General features: G+C 66.1%; 2 protein-coding genes across 2 annotated transcripts; both read right to left on the bottom strand.

Annotated features, from left to right (window-relative positions):
• Positions 1-717: 717 nt before the first annotated feature.
• On the bottom strand, positions 718-2,955 carry FDPS (farnesyl diphosphate synthase). The gene is made up of 9 exons (XM_086478281.1): positions 2,815-2,955; positions 2,592-2,732; positions 2,436-2,516; positions 2,217-2,339; positions 1,919-2,007; positions 1,597-1,669; positions 1,383-1,460; positions 1,172-1,306; positions 718-941 (listed from the first exon to the last, which is right to left on the bottom strand). Exons 1-9 carry the CDS (start codon positions 2,953-2,955, stop codon positions 741-743), a joined length of 1,062 nt encoding a protein of 353 aa, XP_086334407.1. The 3' UTR covers positions 718-740.
• A 4,872-nt stretch (positions 2,956-7,827) lies between these two features.
• Positions 7,828-15,586, bottom strand: HCN3 (hyperpolarization activated cyclic nucleotide gated potassium channel 3). Its single transcript, XM_086478278.1, has 8 exons — positions 15,261-15,586; positions 12,271-12,700; positions 11,943-12,104; positions 11,226-11,444; positions 10,637-10,783; positions 10,294-10,534; positions 9,497-9,661; positions 7,828-8,972 (listed from the first exon to the last, which is right to left on the bottom strand). Exons 1-8 carry the CDS (start codon positions 15,584-15,586, stop codon positions 7,828-7,830), a joined length of 2,835 nt encoding a protein of 944 aa, XP_086334404.1.
• Positions 15,587-15,895: the final 309 nt, after the last annotated feature.

Genomic DNA, 15,895 nt, shown 5'->3' with positions numbered 1-15,895 from the left:
ACCTCAGCCGGGGAGGTGCTGGCCCGGGAGGAGGGTGGCACCGCCGGGCCGGGAGGATGCCGCGGGGTGGGGAGAGGATGCCGCAGGCTCGGCGGCCGCCGCATCGCTCGGCCCTGCCGTTACCGAGAGCTCCGGCCCCGGGCGGCTGCCGGCGGCTCCGAGCATCCACCGGCCCCTGGGCTGGAGGTCCCGCGGCGGGAGCGGTGCTGCCGGGGTGCAGCCGCCCCTTCTCCCCCACCCCGAGCCCCCCCCCCATCCCCCCCCCAAAGCCCGGCCCCAGCCCCGCTCACCTCGTCGCGCTGCGGCGGCGAATGCGGCTGGCGGCAGGGAGGAGCCCCGGTCCCGCCGCCGCCCCGCCCGGGAGCCGCCCCGGGCCCGCCCTCCCCGGAGCCGACGGGGGCGGTGCTCCGGTCCGGCCCCCCTTCCCCAAGCCCCTGCGGCCGCAAGGCGCCGGGGGACCCTGGCATTCCCGCCAGCTCCAGCCCCCCCCCCCCCGCCAGGCAGCGACGCGCCCTCCATAACTTATATTTATTGACACAAAGGCCACAGCTCATCTACAAACACCCCTGGCAGCCCCAGCACCCCCTCGGCAACCAGCCCCCAGCCCAGGGCGGGAGCCCCACTGGATGGGCGGGGGGGGGGGGGCGGGGAAGGGGCCAGCTCCAACCCTGGTGGGGGGCCAAGCCCACCAGGGCCCTTAGCAAAGGCCAAGCACAGTCCACGGCCAGGCCCCCCCCCAATCACTTCTGCCGCTTGTAAATCTTCTGAGCCAGGCCCAGGAAGATCGCCCGGGGGAGGCGGTTGGCGTGCTTGGCGATCAGTTCCTGCAGGCGCCGGTAGCTGCTCTCCTCGTACTCCTGAAAAGCAGCCCTCATGCCCAGAGTATCGTAGAGCTCCTTCACCTTCGCCACCTTCTCGGGCTCCTTACAGCCATAATTCTCCTGAGAAAACAGCAGAACGAGTCAGGCTGAACTGCCCCAGCTGCTCGTTCAAAGCGTGGCAGGAGTCACCTCTTGCTGTCCCCGCCACCGTCTCATAGGACCCACAACCACCCGCCCTTCTCGCTTTTCAGGAGGACGTGACAGCACCACGCTCCCGCTACACCACAGCCTCAGGTCCACACCGTCTCTCTCCCCCCTCTTCAGGGGGTTTGTCAGCCCCATGGCATTACCTCCAGGATCTGCCTCTGGTCTGGCGTGACCCGACGCAGACACTCCACCACCAGCCAGCTGCACTTATTGTCCTGGATATCAGTGCCAACCTTCCCCGTCAGCTCTGGGTCCCCAAAGCAGTCCAGGTAATCGTCCTGTATGGAGATGGGAACATGTGAGTACCACAAACAGTGTCTTAAATGCACTGAGGGACAGGGAACCACCTCCTACCTGGATCTGAAAGAATTCACCCATCTCCAGCAAGATTGCTTTGGCATTGTCGTGTTCCTCCTTACTGTCAATACCAGCCTGAAGGGGGAAGGAACAAAACCTTCCAATACCAACCTTCCACCCTTACTTCTCCCCTCTCCCAACCCCCTGCCCTCCTACGACAGCCTCATACCACGGGTCAGGACCCTCCCATGACTGTTTCCATAAAACTCACCATGTACATGGCAGCGGCCACGGGCAGGTAGAAGGAGTAGAACGCTGTCTTGTACTTCACAATTGCCTTATACCTGTGGCAGAGGAACCCTGCTCAGCGACAGAGCTCAGGCCTTCCCCTTCCATCAGGGCCAGCAGGAGAAAAGCAGCATCTCCCTCCAGCCCCCAAGATCTGACAGCACAAGGGGGCCCTGCAAGGCCTGGGAGGTGACAGCAGCGTTTCAACCACCTGTTGCGTCTCTTCCACAGCCTGGAAGGGACTGCAAGCAGAGCCACCCTGCCACCACAGGGCTGGCATCGCTGGCCCCTTTCCAGCTCTTTACCTCTGCTCACTGAAGCGACTCAAATCCACGTGGGAAATGGGAGCAGTGATGAGGTCCAGCGCCTGCCCAAGCTCAGTCTGGTAGCCAGTCTGAAGAGGAAAGAAAGGATTTATTCAAGTAGATCCCCAAAGTCCCAACATGCCCCATTTCAGCTCCTCTCTGACTCGGCAGGAAGGGTGTGTGTCCAGTGGGATGCCCAGGAACTTAACGAACAGTCTGGGCTCCTCATGCCAAACATCCCAAAATGGCCCAGACCCAGAGCAAATCTGCGTGGGGAGAGTGCAGAGGCCAGGCTCACCTGCAAGAAAAGCTCCAGCAAGTGCAGGTAGTAGGGGCGCTCCCTGCAGTACTTCTTCAGCAGCCTGTAGACAGATGACTCGAGGAGGAAGGCATCGTTGACTGCATCCAGACCGATCCCCTCCTGCACCAGGACAGCAGGGAGGTGTCACAAATCGCCTTGAGCCCACAGGACCCCCTGCACTCCCCCAGAAGACAAGGGCCTCCTGAACACTCTCACCTTCTTGTACCAGCAGAGCTGCCCCCGGCGGGTGAGGGACGCATCCATAATGTCATCAGCCACCAGGAAAAAGGCTTGGAACTGCGAGAGGCTGGGTTAGGGGGCAGAGGGAGTCCCCAAAGGGTCCCCACGGGGTCTCCCCGCCCCGGCTCTCACCAGCTCGATGCACCAGCCGACGGCCAGGGCGCACCGGAGGCTCTCCGGGTCCTGCTGCCCGGGGCTCGCCAGCTCCCGGAAGGCGGCCAGCACCGTCAGCCCCCGGTTGCACTTCCCGCCCAGCGCGTTGTATTCCAGCACCTGCGAGCAGAGCGGAGCGGGCGACCAGGGGCGGGCAGCGCCGACCCGGCCATGCCCCCCCGGCCCCCTGGGCCTTCCTCACCTCCTTCAGCCGGGCCACGGCGTCGCCCACCTCGGGGTGGCCCAGGCCGCCCTCCGTCAGGTCGCAGACGATTTGTGGGAAGAAGCCCAGGAACTCCTCCCGCTCGGCCGCCGCCGTCCCCCGCGCCCCGCTGCCGCTCATGGTGACCGCGACCGAGTCCCGTCGCCCGCGACCCGGCGGCCTTTTGAGGCGCTCGGCCGCGCCCGGCCGCGGGGCTCGCCGGGACGCGTAGTCCGGAGCCGCGGGGGCCGCCGCCGCCTCCCGGCCGCCCGACTACAGCCCCCGGCATGCCCCGCGCGGGGCGGAGGCGGCTGCCGCTGGCTGCCGCGCTCATTGGCCCGCTCCATCGTGTGAGGATGAGCCCAAGGAGCCTGAGCCAGTAGAAGCGTGGGGAGGGCGGGACCGAGGCTGCCGGTTGGTGGAGGGAGCGAATAGGGAGAGTGCCGCGCCGCAGCGCGGGGGCGCGGAGCAGCCCGGGGGACGGGGGCGGGGGCGGGGGCGGGGCGGGGCGGGGCGGGGCGGGCGGGAGGGGGCGGGGCAGAGGTGTGGGCGGGGCGGGCGCAGCGCGGGTGGGTGCAGGTGTTGGGGTGCGGTGCAGGTGGGGGGTGCAGGTGGGGGGTGCAGGTGTCAGTGGGTGCAGCACAGGTAGGGTGCAGGTGTTGTGGGTGCAGTACATCTGGGGTGCAGGTGTCAATGGGTGCAGCACAGGTGGGGTGCAGGCGTCGGGGGTGCAGCGCAGGTGGGTGCAGGTGTTGGGGTGCAGTGCATGTGCGGGGTGCAGGTGTCAATGGGTGCAGCACAGCTGTGGGGTGCAAGTGTCAGTGGGTGCAGCACAGGTGTGGTGCAGGTGTTGGGGGTGCAGCGCAGGTGGGTGCAGGTGTTGGGGTGCAGTACAGGTGGGGGGTGCAGGTGTCTCAGTGGGTGCAGCATAAGTTGGGTGCAGGTGTTGTGGGTGCAGTACATCTGGGGTGCAGGTGTCGGGGTGCAGGTGTCAGGGTGCAGCACAGCTGTGGGGTGGAAGTGTCAATGGGTGCAGCACAGGTGCGGTGCAGGTGTTGGGGGTGCAGAGCAGGTGGGGGGTGCAGGTGTCAGGGGTGCAGCACAGGTGGGTGCAGGTGTTGGGGTGCAGTACAGGTGGGGCGTGCAGGTGTCAGGTGCAGCGCATGTGGGGGGCAGGTGTCAAGGGTGCAGTGCAGGTTGGGTGCAGGTGTTGCGATGCAGTACAGGTGTCAATGGGTGCAGCGCAGGTGGGTGCAGGTGTTGGGGTGCAGCGCAGGTGGGAGCAGGTGTTGGAGCTGCACCACAGGTGGGGTGCACCACACCCCGCTGTGCGTGGGCACGAACTCGGGTGCCCGGGGGAGGTCTGGCTGCCCGTCATCCCTGCAGCCGTCACCCAGCTGCGGCAAGGCCTCGCCAGTGGGCGCAGCTCTGCGGTGGCACCCCGAGGGACATCACCGCCAGCCTTCCCGCTCCCTCCCCGGCACCCGCGTCACTGATTGGCAATCTCCCGTTTAGCCCCCGTAATCCTCTAATCCCGGCTAACCCCGGTTTAATCAATCTCTGCCTTGTTGCCTGCTAATCCTCCACCCGCCGTCGCCGCAGCCGGGACCGCAGGGGCCCGGGGCAGAGCCACCCCGCTCCATGGCCGGGTGCCCTGGCAGAGCTGGGGCCGGGCTGCTGGCACAGGGCTCTGCCCTCAGCCCCCCACGGGGCTCTGCCTTGCCCTGGGACACGGTGGGAGCCAGCAGGTCCCTTCGCCTCCTCCCCAGCCCCAGCTGCATTGGCAGCCCAAGCACCCCAGCCCTGCGGATGGAGGGGACATCGTGGCTGGGCATGAGACATATGGGCTGGAATTGTACTTCCAAGAAAATGCTCTTTTCGCTTCCAGCAGCCTCGGCGCGCTCGGTGGAGCAGGTCACTGGCCAGGCAGAGCCAGGCCCGGGCACTGGCAGCACAGCCCAGCCCTCCAGCAGGGTGCTGGGGCAAGGGGATGGTTAGCCTGCATGCGCTCTTAATCAGGCTGGCTTCGGTGTAATCTGAAATAATCAAATTAGAAAGAAACCGCTAATCAGCTCTGATCTCGCCGTGTGTCACGGAGCCTAATTCGGGCTGATGGTGGGGCTGCCACCACCGCCGTCCTGCGGGCAGGGGCTGCTGCGGGGCGAGCGGGCAGAGCATAGCGGGGCAGCTGCCTGCGCTCGCACCCTGCCTGCGCTGTGCTGGTGGGGCTGGGGGCAGGAGTGGCCGAGGAGGGGTGCTGTGAGGGCACAGCGGTGTCCCCAGACCCCCACCGGGTGCACTGGAAGCGCTGTGTGGGGCCGTGCACCGCGAACACCCCGGCTGCTGCGGCTCGGGCACCCCAGCCCCGCTCACACTGCATGACCTTCATTTAATCTAGTTAATGCCTAGAGTCTGCTCCGCAATCAGGCGGTATCAAACCTCCCCCTCCCCCCAGGTTAATAAACGGAAGGGAGATGGGAGGGGAAAATAACCGAAGATTAGACATTAATCTCCCTGGGGCCTAAAAGGATGGGGGGCGGTGGGAGGGGACCTGTTGCCTTTGGGCTCCCACTGCTCCGCTCAGGTCTGCGGGGCCGGGGAGAGGCCCCTCACCAGGCACCCGAGGATGCCCCGGCTGCTGCTGGTGCCGCAGAGGACCAGGATCGGATCCAGTTTTTAAGCAGGAGGGGCATCGCGGCGTCCCCCTCCACCCCGCCCCGTCCCCGCAGGCAGGGTGCTGGGGGTGCTGGCCGGCGGCACCGAATGAGGCTCCCCCAGACCAGCTCAGAATCTCTCTTTATTATTTAAATCCATTATGTACAACGACCAAAAATAAAAAAACGCTTTTAAATTCTCTGCGATATGAAAACTACAAGCTCTGTACATCGACTGCCGTGAGTGCAAGAGTGAAGGATCATGGTCTTTGGTGGCTAGACTTGCGCCCACGCACGCCGCAGAGACACGCGCGTGCACGGCCGGCACCCCCGGCCCCTCCAGCCGCCCCTCTTGCCGGGCCGGGGTGCTGAGCCACGAGCTGACACGGCTCACGGCAGGGGTCTGCCGTGGCGGTGACCCGAGCACAGGGTGGCTCTGGCTCCTGGCACAGGGCTGCGGCGTGGAGCGGGTGCACTGGCGGTGCAGCCGGCAGAAGCGGAGCCGTGCTCGGAGCTGTGCGGGCCGGCCCACATGCTCTGCGGGGGACACCTAGGATGACCACTAAAACATCTACATCACGCAGTGTAAACACAGCCCGGGAATGTCTGACTACGCAGCCCGGCTGCAGACCCCTTCCCGAGGGGCTGCCGGGGAGACACCAACCATGGGGATGGAGCTGGACGTGGGGGTGGGCGGGGAAGGGGAGTTGAAGTCCGTGAAAAAAAGGCAGTGCTGGACATCCCCTCTGACGGACACGCTGACAAGATCCCTGTCGGGCTGCTGTGTCCCGCAGGCTGGGCTCCCCGAGCAGCCCTGCGGTCCAGACTGGTCCCGACATCCCGAAACACGAGGGGGGAGAACCGAAGCCCTCACTTCAAGAAGTACCGTGTGGAACAAGACCCTCGCCCACTGCACCGGGGGTCTGGAGGGCCCTGCTCGGCGGCAGCCAAGCCCCAGAGCACGACTACAAGCCATGGTTCCTGACTCCAGTAGTGGGAAGCAGCTTGCGCAGCGCGGCAGGGGCAGGAGGGGACACTACTCTAACCAGGACTGTTAACACGGTTGGCCCAAAGCGACACTGTAAGCAGAGCTCAGCTGCTCGGCAGAGCCACGACTCGAACACACATTGCTGACTACTGGCTCCGGAGGGGCGATGTGGCTTGGCCACGGGGACCCCGGGCCCCTGCCCTCCCACCCAGAGACCCAGGAGGGCGAGGGGAGGCAGCCCCACGGCCCCGCGTGTCACCCAGGCGCTGCCCGGGGTTGGCATCCCTTCGCGACACCCTTTTGCTCACTGCGGCGCCAGGGGACCGGCATTTCCAGGCGGTCTGGAAACGGGACCAGAGCACAGGGCGGCGGGAGGCAGAGCCTGGGCTGAGCATCCTCCCTGGAGCCACAGGCGGTGGGGTCACCTCCGGGCTCCCCCTGGCCGGAGCACGGTGAGGGTCCAGGCCGCAGTGCCAGGGTGTGGGGGCAGAGCCCTACCCAGCGGCACATCCCAACCTGGTGGGGACCCAGCACCTCTGCGGCAGGATTCTCCCCCAAGCCGGGGAGAGGCACACGGGGGCTGCTCAGTGGGAGACCCGTCTGCCCCTGGCTCTGCTGCTTGGCACTCCTCCCACCATGGAGACCCTGCCCAGGACCCCCAAGGCCCTGGCACTGCATCCCAAAGGACCTGCCAGGGTCTCAAGGAGGGGGGAACCTGGCCCCCACAGGCTCTGCCTGCCCAGGGAGACCCCACTGTGGGCTCCAGCCCCCTCACTCTGCCCCTGGCAGCAGGCCCCGGGGGGGGCTGCCTCTCCCTCCTGTCCAAAAAGCGAAGGCGCTGGGCAGAGCTTTCTGAGGATCAAGGCAGGTGTGTGGCAGCCACTGCCGTGACAGAGGACAAGCTGGAGGAGCTGCCAGTGCCGGCCTGGCCCCAAGAAGAGGCCGTGGGGCACGAGGGCAGAGCGCCGGGGGGCGCAGCCCCCAAGGAGCAGTTGCAGAGAGCTGGGCTCCCCAGGGAGGCTGGAGTTTGGGCAAGGGCTCTGACCCACCCTGTTGCCTCCAGGAGGAGGGCAGGACTCAGGACAGAAGGTGATGGGAGCAAGGAGGGGAGAGCCCGGGCAGGGTCTCCCCATCGGGGCAGTCAGCAGATCCCACTCCTCATCCAGCTGGGCCAGCAATGCCCCACACCCGTCCCTGCCGTCCCCCACGCCCGGAGCAGCCAGCCCACGGCCCTGGGTGCTGCCTCTCACCTCATCTTCCCTCTGACACCGCCAGGGCTGGGGACCTTCGCCAGGCGCTCTGCCTCTCCTGCCACCTCTGCCGCCAGGGTGCCCGGGTCCCTCCTGCCTGTGCACGGGTGCCGCCGGGGACTCACATGTTGGATGGGAGTTTGGGCTTCCCCGTTTCCACCTCGGGGCTGAAGGCCACGGAGCCCTTGCGGGAAGGACCTGATGCCTGCCTGGATGCGGAGACTGGGGACTGCGGGGTGGACGCTCCCGCCACAGAGCGGCTGGGTTGAGCCAGCGATCCTGAAGGCATCTGCTGCGAGTGTGCTGGCTGGCCTGGGACCCCCGGACATGGCTTGGCGAGGAGTCCGGCTACCGAGGGAGAGGATCTGCGGGCCAGGTTCCCTGCGGATTTCCTGCCCTGCTGCAAGGAGCTCCCATCGGCGTGCTGGGCCACTTTGTTGGGAAGGGAGGGCTGGGAGGCGGAGAGGAGCCGGACGTCCTGGGTGAGCCGCCCCACCGGCAGGCCCTGGATGCTCCTGTGCTTCACCAGCTGCTGGGGCTGCATCAGAAGAGAGATGTGGGACCCGGTGGCTCGAGACAGGCTGTAGTGGAGTGTTCTCCCCGCCGGCAGCGCCTGCTCCGAGCTGGGGGACCGAGCCCCCGCCGCCTGCTGCAGCAGCGAGGTGGAGACCGAGGCGCCGCGGGACTTGGAGAGCTGGGGCTGGGAGCCGGCCGGGGGCTGCTTGGCCGCCGCCGGCAGCTCCCCCTTCTGCGCCGTTCGTGGCAGGGGCTGCGCCCCGTGGCTTGGTCTCTGGCCTCCGCTCTCCAGGGGTGCCTGGGACTGGACCATGGGGGAGGAAGGCGAACCGGCGGCGGGCGTCTGGAGGTGGGACTGTGCCCCTGACGGGGAGCTCACGGAGGAGGGCCGGGAGCCCCCCAGGCTGGGCTGGGACCTGCGCACCTGCTTCGTGAGCAGGGTGGCCTCGGGCGAGAGCGGGCTGGAGATGGAGGAAGGCGGCAGGAAGATGTGGGCCTGCAGGCTGTGCTGGTGAGTCAAGGCAATGGCCACGTTGGTGGTGGCGGCGGCCGTCTGCAGGGGCGCGTGCACCAGCGGCTCCCAGATCACCGGCTTGCCGCTCAGCTCCCGGCCCATCGCCATCTGCTGCAGGTCCTGGATGTTGTGGGCCATGTCCTGGTCGTGCTTCACGATCTGCTGGATCATCTCGTTGTTCATGGGCCCCGAGCTGTGCTCAGCTCGCTTGCGGAGCAAGATGGAGTTCTTCTTCCCTGGGTGGGAGGCAGCAGTGTCAACAACGCTGAGAGCACTGGCTCTCAGGGACAGGGGGGAGGGCAGGGTGGCAGTGGGGAAGGGACAGTAAAACCTCACCGGTATGCCAAAGGGAAGCAAGACCCCAGGGAGGGTCCGGGCTGGGGCAGAGGGAGTAGCAGTGACAAAACAAGGGAGTCCTGGCTCCAAAGGTTCCAGGCTGAGGGCTGGGGGTCTGTGGTCCTACTTGTCCTCTGCAGGTGAGGGGGAGCAAGGACAAGCAGCTGGCCAATGCCAGACAGTGTAAATATGTGTGTATGGGGGGGGTGACAGCCCCCCCAGGAAGCCTGTCATACAGCATTGCCTGGATCTTGCCTGGGAGGAGCAAAGGATCCCGAAGGCAGGCTCCTTCCCTGTTCTCCCTCTCATCCTCATTGCTGGGCACCCATGGGGTCCCTGATGCCATCACCCATGGGGCGGGGGTGCCGTGGCTCTGGGGGCAGGCGCAGAGGTGGCCTTGCTGGGCCCGAGGGCTGCTCCTCACCTATGCGATCCAGCCGGTCCATGGCCACCGTCTCGAAGGCCCTGCGCATCATGGGATATTCCTCCAGCACTTCATTGAAATTATCCACCGACAAGGAGTAGAGGCGGCAGTAGGTGTCAGCTCGCACGCTGGCCGTCCGCCTGCCCCGCGTCAGCAGGCAGATTTCTGCAGGGAGACAGGTCGGGGTGTCAGGGTGACACAGCCATCCCTCCCCTTCCCAACAGCCTCCCCAGATAACGGCAGCCAGAGCTGGGACAGGCCTGCCTGGCATTCCCACACCCTGCACAGAAACACGGCATGACTCAGGAGGAGGGACAGACCTGGGAGCTCGGACAGCCACGGCCGTGCCCTGACTCAGGCCCAGCCTTTTCCTCCCCCTCCAGGCCGTGGAGAAACCCCTGGGCATGGCTGCTGTGATTGCCTGGCCTGTCTCTCTCCCAAACTTTTGCTTGTAGCATATAAACTGGCTCAGCTCAGATGCTCTGCTCTAAACCACTCCCCTCCCCAGCCAGAGGTGGGGTGCGTGGATGCCCCCTCTGCCCAAGCCAGCCAGAATTCAGGGCTCCGAGTGCCAGTCCCTCTGATTCGATCTGCTGGACAAGGTGCTCTGTAAGAACAGGGGTGGTGGACTCCTGAGCCCCAGAGTGCAGTGTGAGGTGCCTGCCAAGCCTTTGGCACTAGGCAAGAGGGGATGCGCAGAGGGTGCAGCAGGCAGAAACATCAGGGATGCCCCAGCTCCTGCCCCCCGGCAGCTCTCGCTCCCCTCTTGCTCTCCAGGACCCCCAGCCCAGCCTCACCCCCAAAGTAGGAGCCATCAGACAGCTTTGTCTCCTTGTTGCCCTTGGTGAGGATGCTGACCACCCCGTGCTGGATGAAGTACATCTTTTTGCCCACGGTGCCCTCTCGGATGATGAAGTCTCCGGGCTGGAAGACCTCAAAGCGCAGCTTGGTCAGCATGGCTGTCACAAAGTTGGGGTCCGCATTGGCAAACAGGGGCATGTTGGCCACCAGGTTGCGGCAGTTGAAGTTGATGATCTCCTGCGGGGTGAGGAGCAGGTCAGCAGAAACATCGCCGAGCCTGACTCCAGCAAGCACCATCCCCCCTCCCCAAGTCACCAGCACTGGGGTGCCTGCCCGTACCTCTTTGAGCGGCTCACTGAGCTCCCCCAGGATGTTCTCCTCGTCAAACATCTTGCCCTGGTAGCGGTGCTCGTAGTACTCGTGGATCCGCTGGCGCGTGTCCCCAGGCAGCTTGTGGAATGACATGTACTGCTCCACTTGCTTGTACTGTGGGGACAAGGCAGAGCCACACCGGGCTGCGCTGGAACAAGCTGCACTGCACCAGAGGCCGGCGGCACGGCTGGCCAATGCCTTCCCTCTCCTTGGTGTTGAGAAGCAGCTGCTGGCAGAGCTGGGATCCAGGGACCCCTGTCCCAAAGGCCACCTCTGGGGCCGGGGATGGGACCCCCATGCACTCAGGGTGCAGAGGGTGCCGGGGCAGAGGCCAGGACCGGGGTCTCACTATGCTAGGGTGAACCCCACCATGATGAAGGGGGTGTCTCTATCCAAACGGGCAGCCTGACCCCCTTCTCACACCCCCCGGGTGAGTGGCAAGGGCAGGAACTCGCAGGGCAGGGCAGCCCACGCTGAGCTGGTTCTGGAGCTGGACCCACTCGTGCCTGGGCGTCTTCTCCCGGTACTCAGGCACTCACCACCCCGTCCCACTGACCTTCTCCTGGTACTGGCGCCGGGATGAGTCCAGCGACTGGATGAGGGCGGTGGCATGGCCGATGAACATGGCGTAGCAGGTGGCCCCCACGATCATGCTCAGCATGGTGAGCCAGACGTCGGTCATGCCCTCAGGCGCCTGCTGGCCGTAGCCGATGCAGAGCATGTGGCTCATGGCCTTGAACAGGGCGTGCGAGTACTGCTTCCCCCAGGAGTCGTTCTGCAGACGAGAGAACAGCAGTGCTGGGGGGTCTGTCGGAAGGAGCTGCTGGGCTGAACCCCCCCGTCCCCCCTCCCCGAGCCAGGGAGTCCAGAGCCCCAGCGAGAAGAAGGTTTCTGACATTTCCAAGCCCACAGGGCAGAGCTCTGCTCCAGGAGGAGGCCCTGGGGACTGTGCAAAGCCCTGAGCCTGCACCAGCCCCTGCTCTGTGGAGGGGGTAGGAGCCCCACCGCCCTGTTCCCTCCTGGCAGGGCATGAGGGATTCCCTTGGGTGCCGTGACGCCAGCAGCAGCCAAGGTGGGCTGAGATGGGAAGGTGACGCAGAGATTCCCTCTACCCCATCTCACTGCTGCTGCAGGGCTGTGACCTGCAGAGAAACGCTGCTCCCCAGCACATGGATCCAGGCAGCTCCAGCCTTGGAGTACGAGCTGTGTAACCGAATCCTCTCCTCCCCCCCGTAGGGGCACGGCCAGCACGGCCCCTGCGCGGGGCACTCACCACCATGTGGTTGATGGAGACCCAGCAGTCCTCAGGGAAGTCTTGCAGCATGGGCACCAGGAACTGGAGGCAGCCGTCCCAGTGACAGAGGAGCAGCATCATGCCAATGAGGTTGAAGATCCTCACCACAGCACTGGCCAGGTCGTACGTCATGTGGAAGATCTGTGGAAGAGGCAGGAGTGAAGCTACTGAGAAACACTTTTCCCAGAACAGCTCTCTGAACCCTCGCCCTCCAGCCAACTGGACCCCACAGCCAGGGATCCCTGACCCAGATCTGGTCCGAAACCTTGACCAGGGACCTTGGACCCCCCCTGCAAGGCGTTCTCACCTCCTCCCACTGGTGGATGTAGCGGATGAGGCGTGAGAGGCGCAGCAGGCGCAGCAGGCTGAGGATCTTGGTGAAGCGGACGATGCGCAAGGCCCGGGCTGTCTTGTAGACGTCAGAATCCACCTGGGTCTCCAGGTCAACGATGAGGAAGATGTAGTCAACCGGGATGGAGGAGATGAAGTCGACCAGGAACCAGCTCTTCAAGTACTTCATTTTGATGGTGTGAGGGTCAAGGATGATCTCCGTGTTGTCCTCCACCACAATGCCTGTCCGGAAGTTCAGCACCAGGTCAGCCAAGAAGAAAGTGTCCGAAAGCACGTTGAAAACGATCCAGGGAGGGGTGTTCTCATCCTTGAAGAAGGTGATGCCCACAGGCAGGATGATCAAATTCCCCACCATCAGGAGCAGCATGATGAGGTCCCAGTAAAACCTGCAGGGAGGGAGCGGGGCAGGGAGAAGGGGGGAGAGGAAGGACGCAGCCGGTTAAAGAAAGCAAACTCAGATCCGAAGTCAGAGAGCACAACACATCGTGGAGAAACAGGCGCTCAGGACACGCGCGCACGTGCCTGCCCACACACATGACTAAGACCCTTCTGCTCGGCTGGGACACGCGCAAGCCTGGGTGTGCGGAGCGGAGCAATTCTGCTGTGCTGCTCGAGGCAGAGCAGGGCCAAGGGTCTGCGGGAGCAAACATCCCCCTGGGTGTGCAGGAACGGAGGGCTGTAGCTCGAGGAGCTTGGCTGCGGCTCCTCTCTCTCCTTGGGGCATGACAGTGCATGCACACGTACGCCCCTGCCCCAAACTTAACATCAGCCCCACGGAAAACTCAAGGAGGACGTGGGCTTTGCTCCCTGGAGCTCCCCGTCATCCGCCGGCTCCCACCACCACCCCGGCTGGCTTAGCGGGATTTAGAATAAGCTTTGCTGGTTATGCAAATCGAGCGCTGAGCTCCTGGGGCGGCCGAGGGACTCGGCGGCCAGGGACGCTGTCGGGATTGTGAGCCGAGCAAGGATAGCCGAGAGCCATCACCACGGGGAAGGTGGGAGGAACAGGTCTAACCCCAAAGGGGCTGCTCGTGAGCACCTGGCAGGAGCTACAGAGCCCTGGGCCTTCAGGACCTCCTCATCCACCTCCTTTCTCTGCGAGTGGACGAGCTCAGAGGCTTTGGAGGAAAAGCCAAGGGACACCGGGGAGCTGTTGATTAGCGTTTGGTTACGCCATGAAATCCAGCATCCCCATTCACAGGCAAACGCGGGTGGGATGTTTCCACTCTTGACACGAACGCGTGTCGCGCCTTCCTTCACAAACGGCTCCTGCCGCAGCTCAGTGGACTCCCGGGGTCCCCGCTCCAAGGCTTTACAGGCGCCTGGACAAAGCAAGTCCAGCTCCCACCTGGGGGTGCCCCATTAGCCCCAGCCCTGGCTGGGGGTATAGACCCGAATCTCCAAAGGTGACCTCAGGGCAACTCTTAGTCCCTCCTGGAGCCCAATTGGCCTTCACACGTGACAAGAAGCCTGCGGGTGTTTCGTACCCTGTGTCCTTGGCACCAAGTGAGGCTCCTTCAACATCAGAGCTGGGAGGGAGGGGGTCACCACCTCCCCGGGGAGCTCTCCCAGGGCCCAGGAGCCTCGCACAAATGAACACCTTCTTGCCCATGGCCAAGGTTGGCTGGGGGAGGCAAGGAGATGCCGGCCAAGACAGAAGGGGCCTGATCTGGCTGAGAAATTGCCTCCTGCACCCCCACGCTGTGACCCCAGGGATGCCGCATGCTGAGCGGGGAAACCGCCTGCCCGCCGCAGCTGCCTGCACCTGAGCTCTTGGTTCAGATTTAGGCTTAAGCTCTTTAGGGCGGGCCCTGTCCTTTACTCCGTGTCAGGCCGAACGCACGGGGCCCTGATCTCAATGACCTTTGTGTATCCCCATAATGTGATAAACACCGGCGTAACCCTGCCGGCTGTCTCCCTGCCAGCTCGCTTCGTGTCACCTTCAGCGCAGGCCACCGGCGGCGCGAGCCACTCCCTGCCAAGCTCAGGCTCGCAAACTTTGGGGCAGCTTCCCCGGGAAAAGGGCTGTAAGAGCTTGGTGTCGCGCTGGAGCAGCGCAGGGGAGCTGGCGGGCGTGGGAGGTCAGGGCCCAGCGGTGAGGGGAGCTGGCTACAAGTGCCAGGGACCTGCAGCGGGTGCTGGCCCCACTCCGGGGTGCCTCGCCAGGCTGGGGACATCAGCTGTGTCACAGGTTGCCGCGGGAGATGACTGCCTGGCAGCTTCATTCCCCGTAGAGAAAGCCCACCCTATATGACTCAACATCCCCGTGACACCCGGTTCCTCCCACATCATCCGTCCCTGTGATCCCGGTGACACCGTGAGCCAGGCCTGGCTCCTCGCTGGGTGCCCTGCCCTCCTCCAGCAGCATCCCGGGCTGGGCAGGTTCCGCGGGCGGCTGGGGGGGCCCGTGTCCCCGCGGGGACGGCGATGCTGCCCACCGGCTGCAGAAACCAAAACCAGCAGCGATGAACGGGGGGGGGGGGGGGGGGGGGGGGGGCCGGGATCCCCGTGCGAGGAGGCAAAGACGGGCAGCGCTGCCGCCTCCTTCGCACGCCCCGGGTCACCGGAGGTCCCCGGCTCGGCTGGGCTGCCTGCGGCCCAGCGGCAGCCCCGAGGGCCCGGGGGTGCGGAGCCCCGGGGAGGGGCCGAGGCGGAGGAAAGTTGTCGGTGCTCCCCGCGGGGCGTGGGATAACGCGCAGATGGGGAAGGGGCCGGGTCAGCGCGGCCCCAGGCACCGGTGAGGGCCGGCCCCGCGGCGGGTGGGGAACCCGCGTCGCCCCAGCCCGGTTCGGAGCCCCGGAGACCGTCACTTGTTGCCCCGACGGTCGCCGGCGGCGCGGAGGGGCCCGGGCGGCGGAGCCGCGCTCAGCACCACGGACAGCGGCGCCACGCGGGGGCCGGTGCGGCGGCACCGGGGCCGGTGCGGGCGCGGGGCCCGGGTCCCACCTGAAGTCGCTGTAGGGGTGGATGATCCAGGCACCGGCCGACTTCACCCGCTGCCGCTCGATCTCCACGGCCCGGTGGCTGCCGAACATGCGCAGCGAGAACTTGTTCACGGCGGGCTGCAGCATGGCCCCGAGCTGCCGCTGCACGAACGTGCCCGTCGCCGCCGCCGCCGCCGCCGCCGCCTCGCCCTCCGCCACGATCTGCTCCGCCGCCGCCGGAGAGGCCGGAGCCGCTCCCGTCGTCCCCGCGGGCGCCCCCGTCGCCTCCCCGTCCAGCACGGGCGGCTTCTCCCGCGGCTCGGGGTTCCGGCCCGGCGCCGCGTCCATGCCGCCGCTGCCGCCGCCGCCGCCGCCGCCGCCGCGCCTCACGTTTCCTTCAAACGCCCTTGCCCGGGCGCCCTGCCCGCCGCCCCGCCGCACATGCCCGGCCCCGGGCGGGCGGGCGCTCGCTCGCCGCCCCCGGCCGTTCGGTCACCGGTCGCTCTCGCTCGCCGGCGCCCGTAGCTCCGCCGGCGCCCGCCTGTTGCGCGCACCCTGGCGCGGGCGCGGCGGGCGGCCCCGCCGCCAGCGGGGAGGCGCCGTCGGCACCGGAGCGGCAGCGCGCCGAGCAGCGAGGCCCGGGCGGCGGCGGGCGGC

This window comes from Leptosomus discolor, chromosome 26, assembly GCF_034619465.1.
Source record: "Leptosomus discolor isolate bLepDis1 chromosome 26, bLepDis1.hap2, whole genome shotgun sequence".
NCBI lineage: Eukaryota > Metazoa > Chordata > Aves > Leptosomiformes > Leptosomidae > Leptosomus > Leptosomus discolor.
The sequence above is the reverse complement of the archived record's forward strand: the minus strand, read 5'-3'. Positions and strand labels throughout refer to the sequence as shown.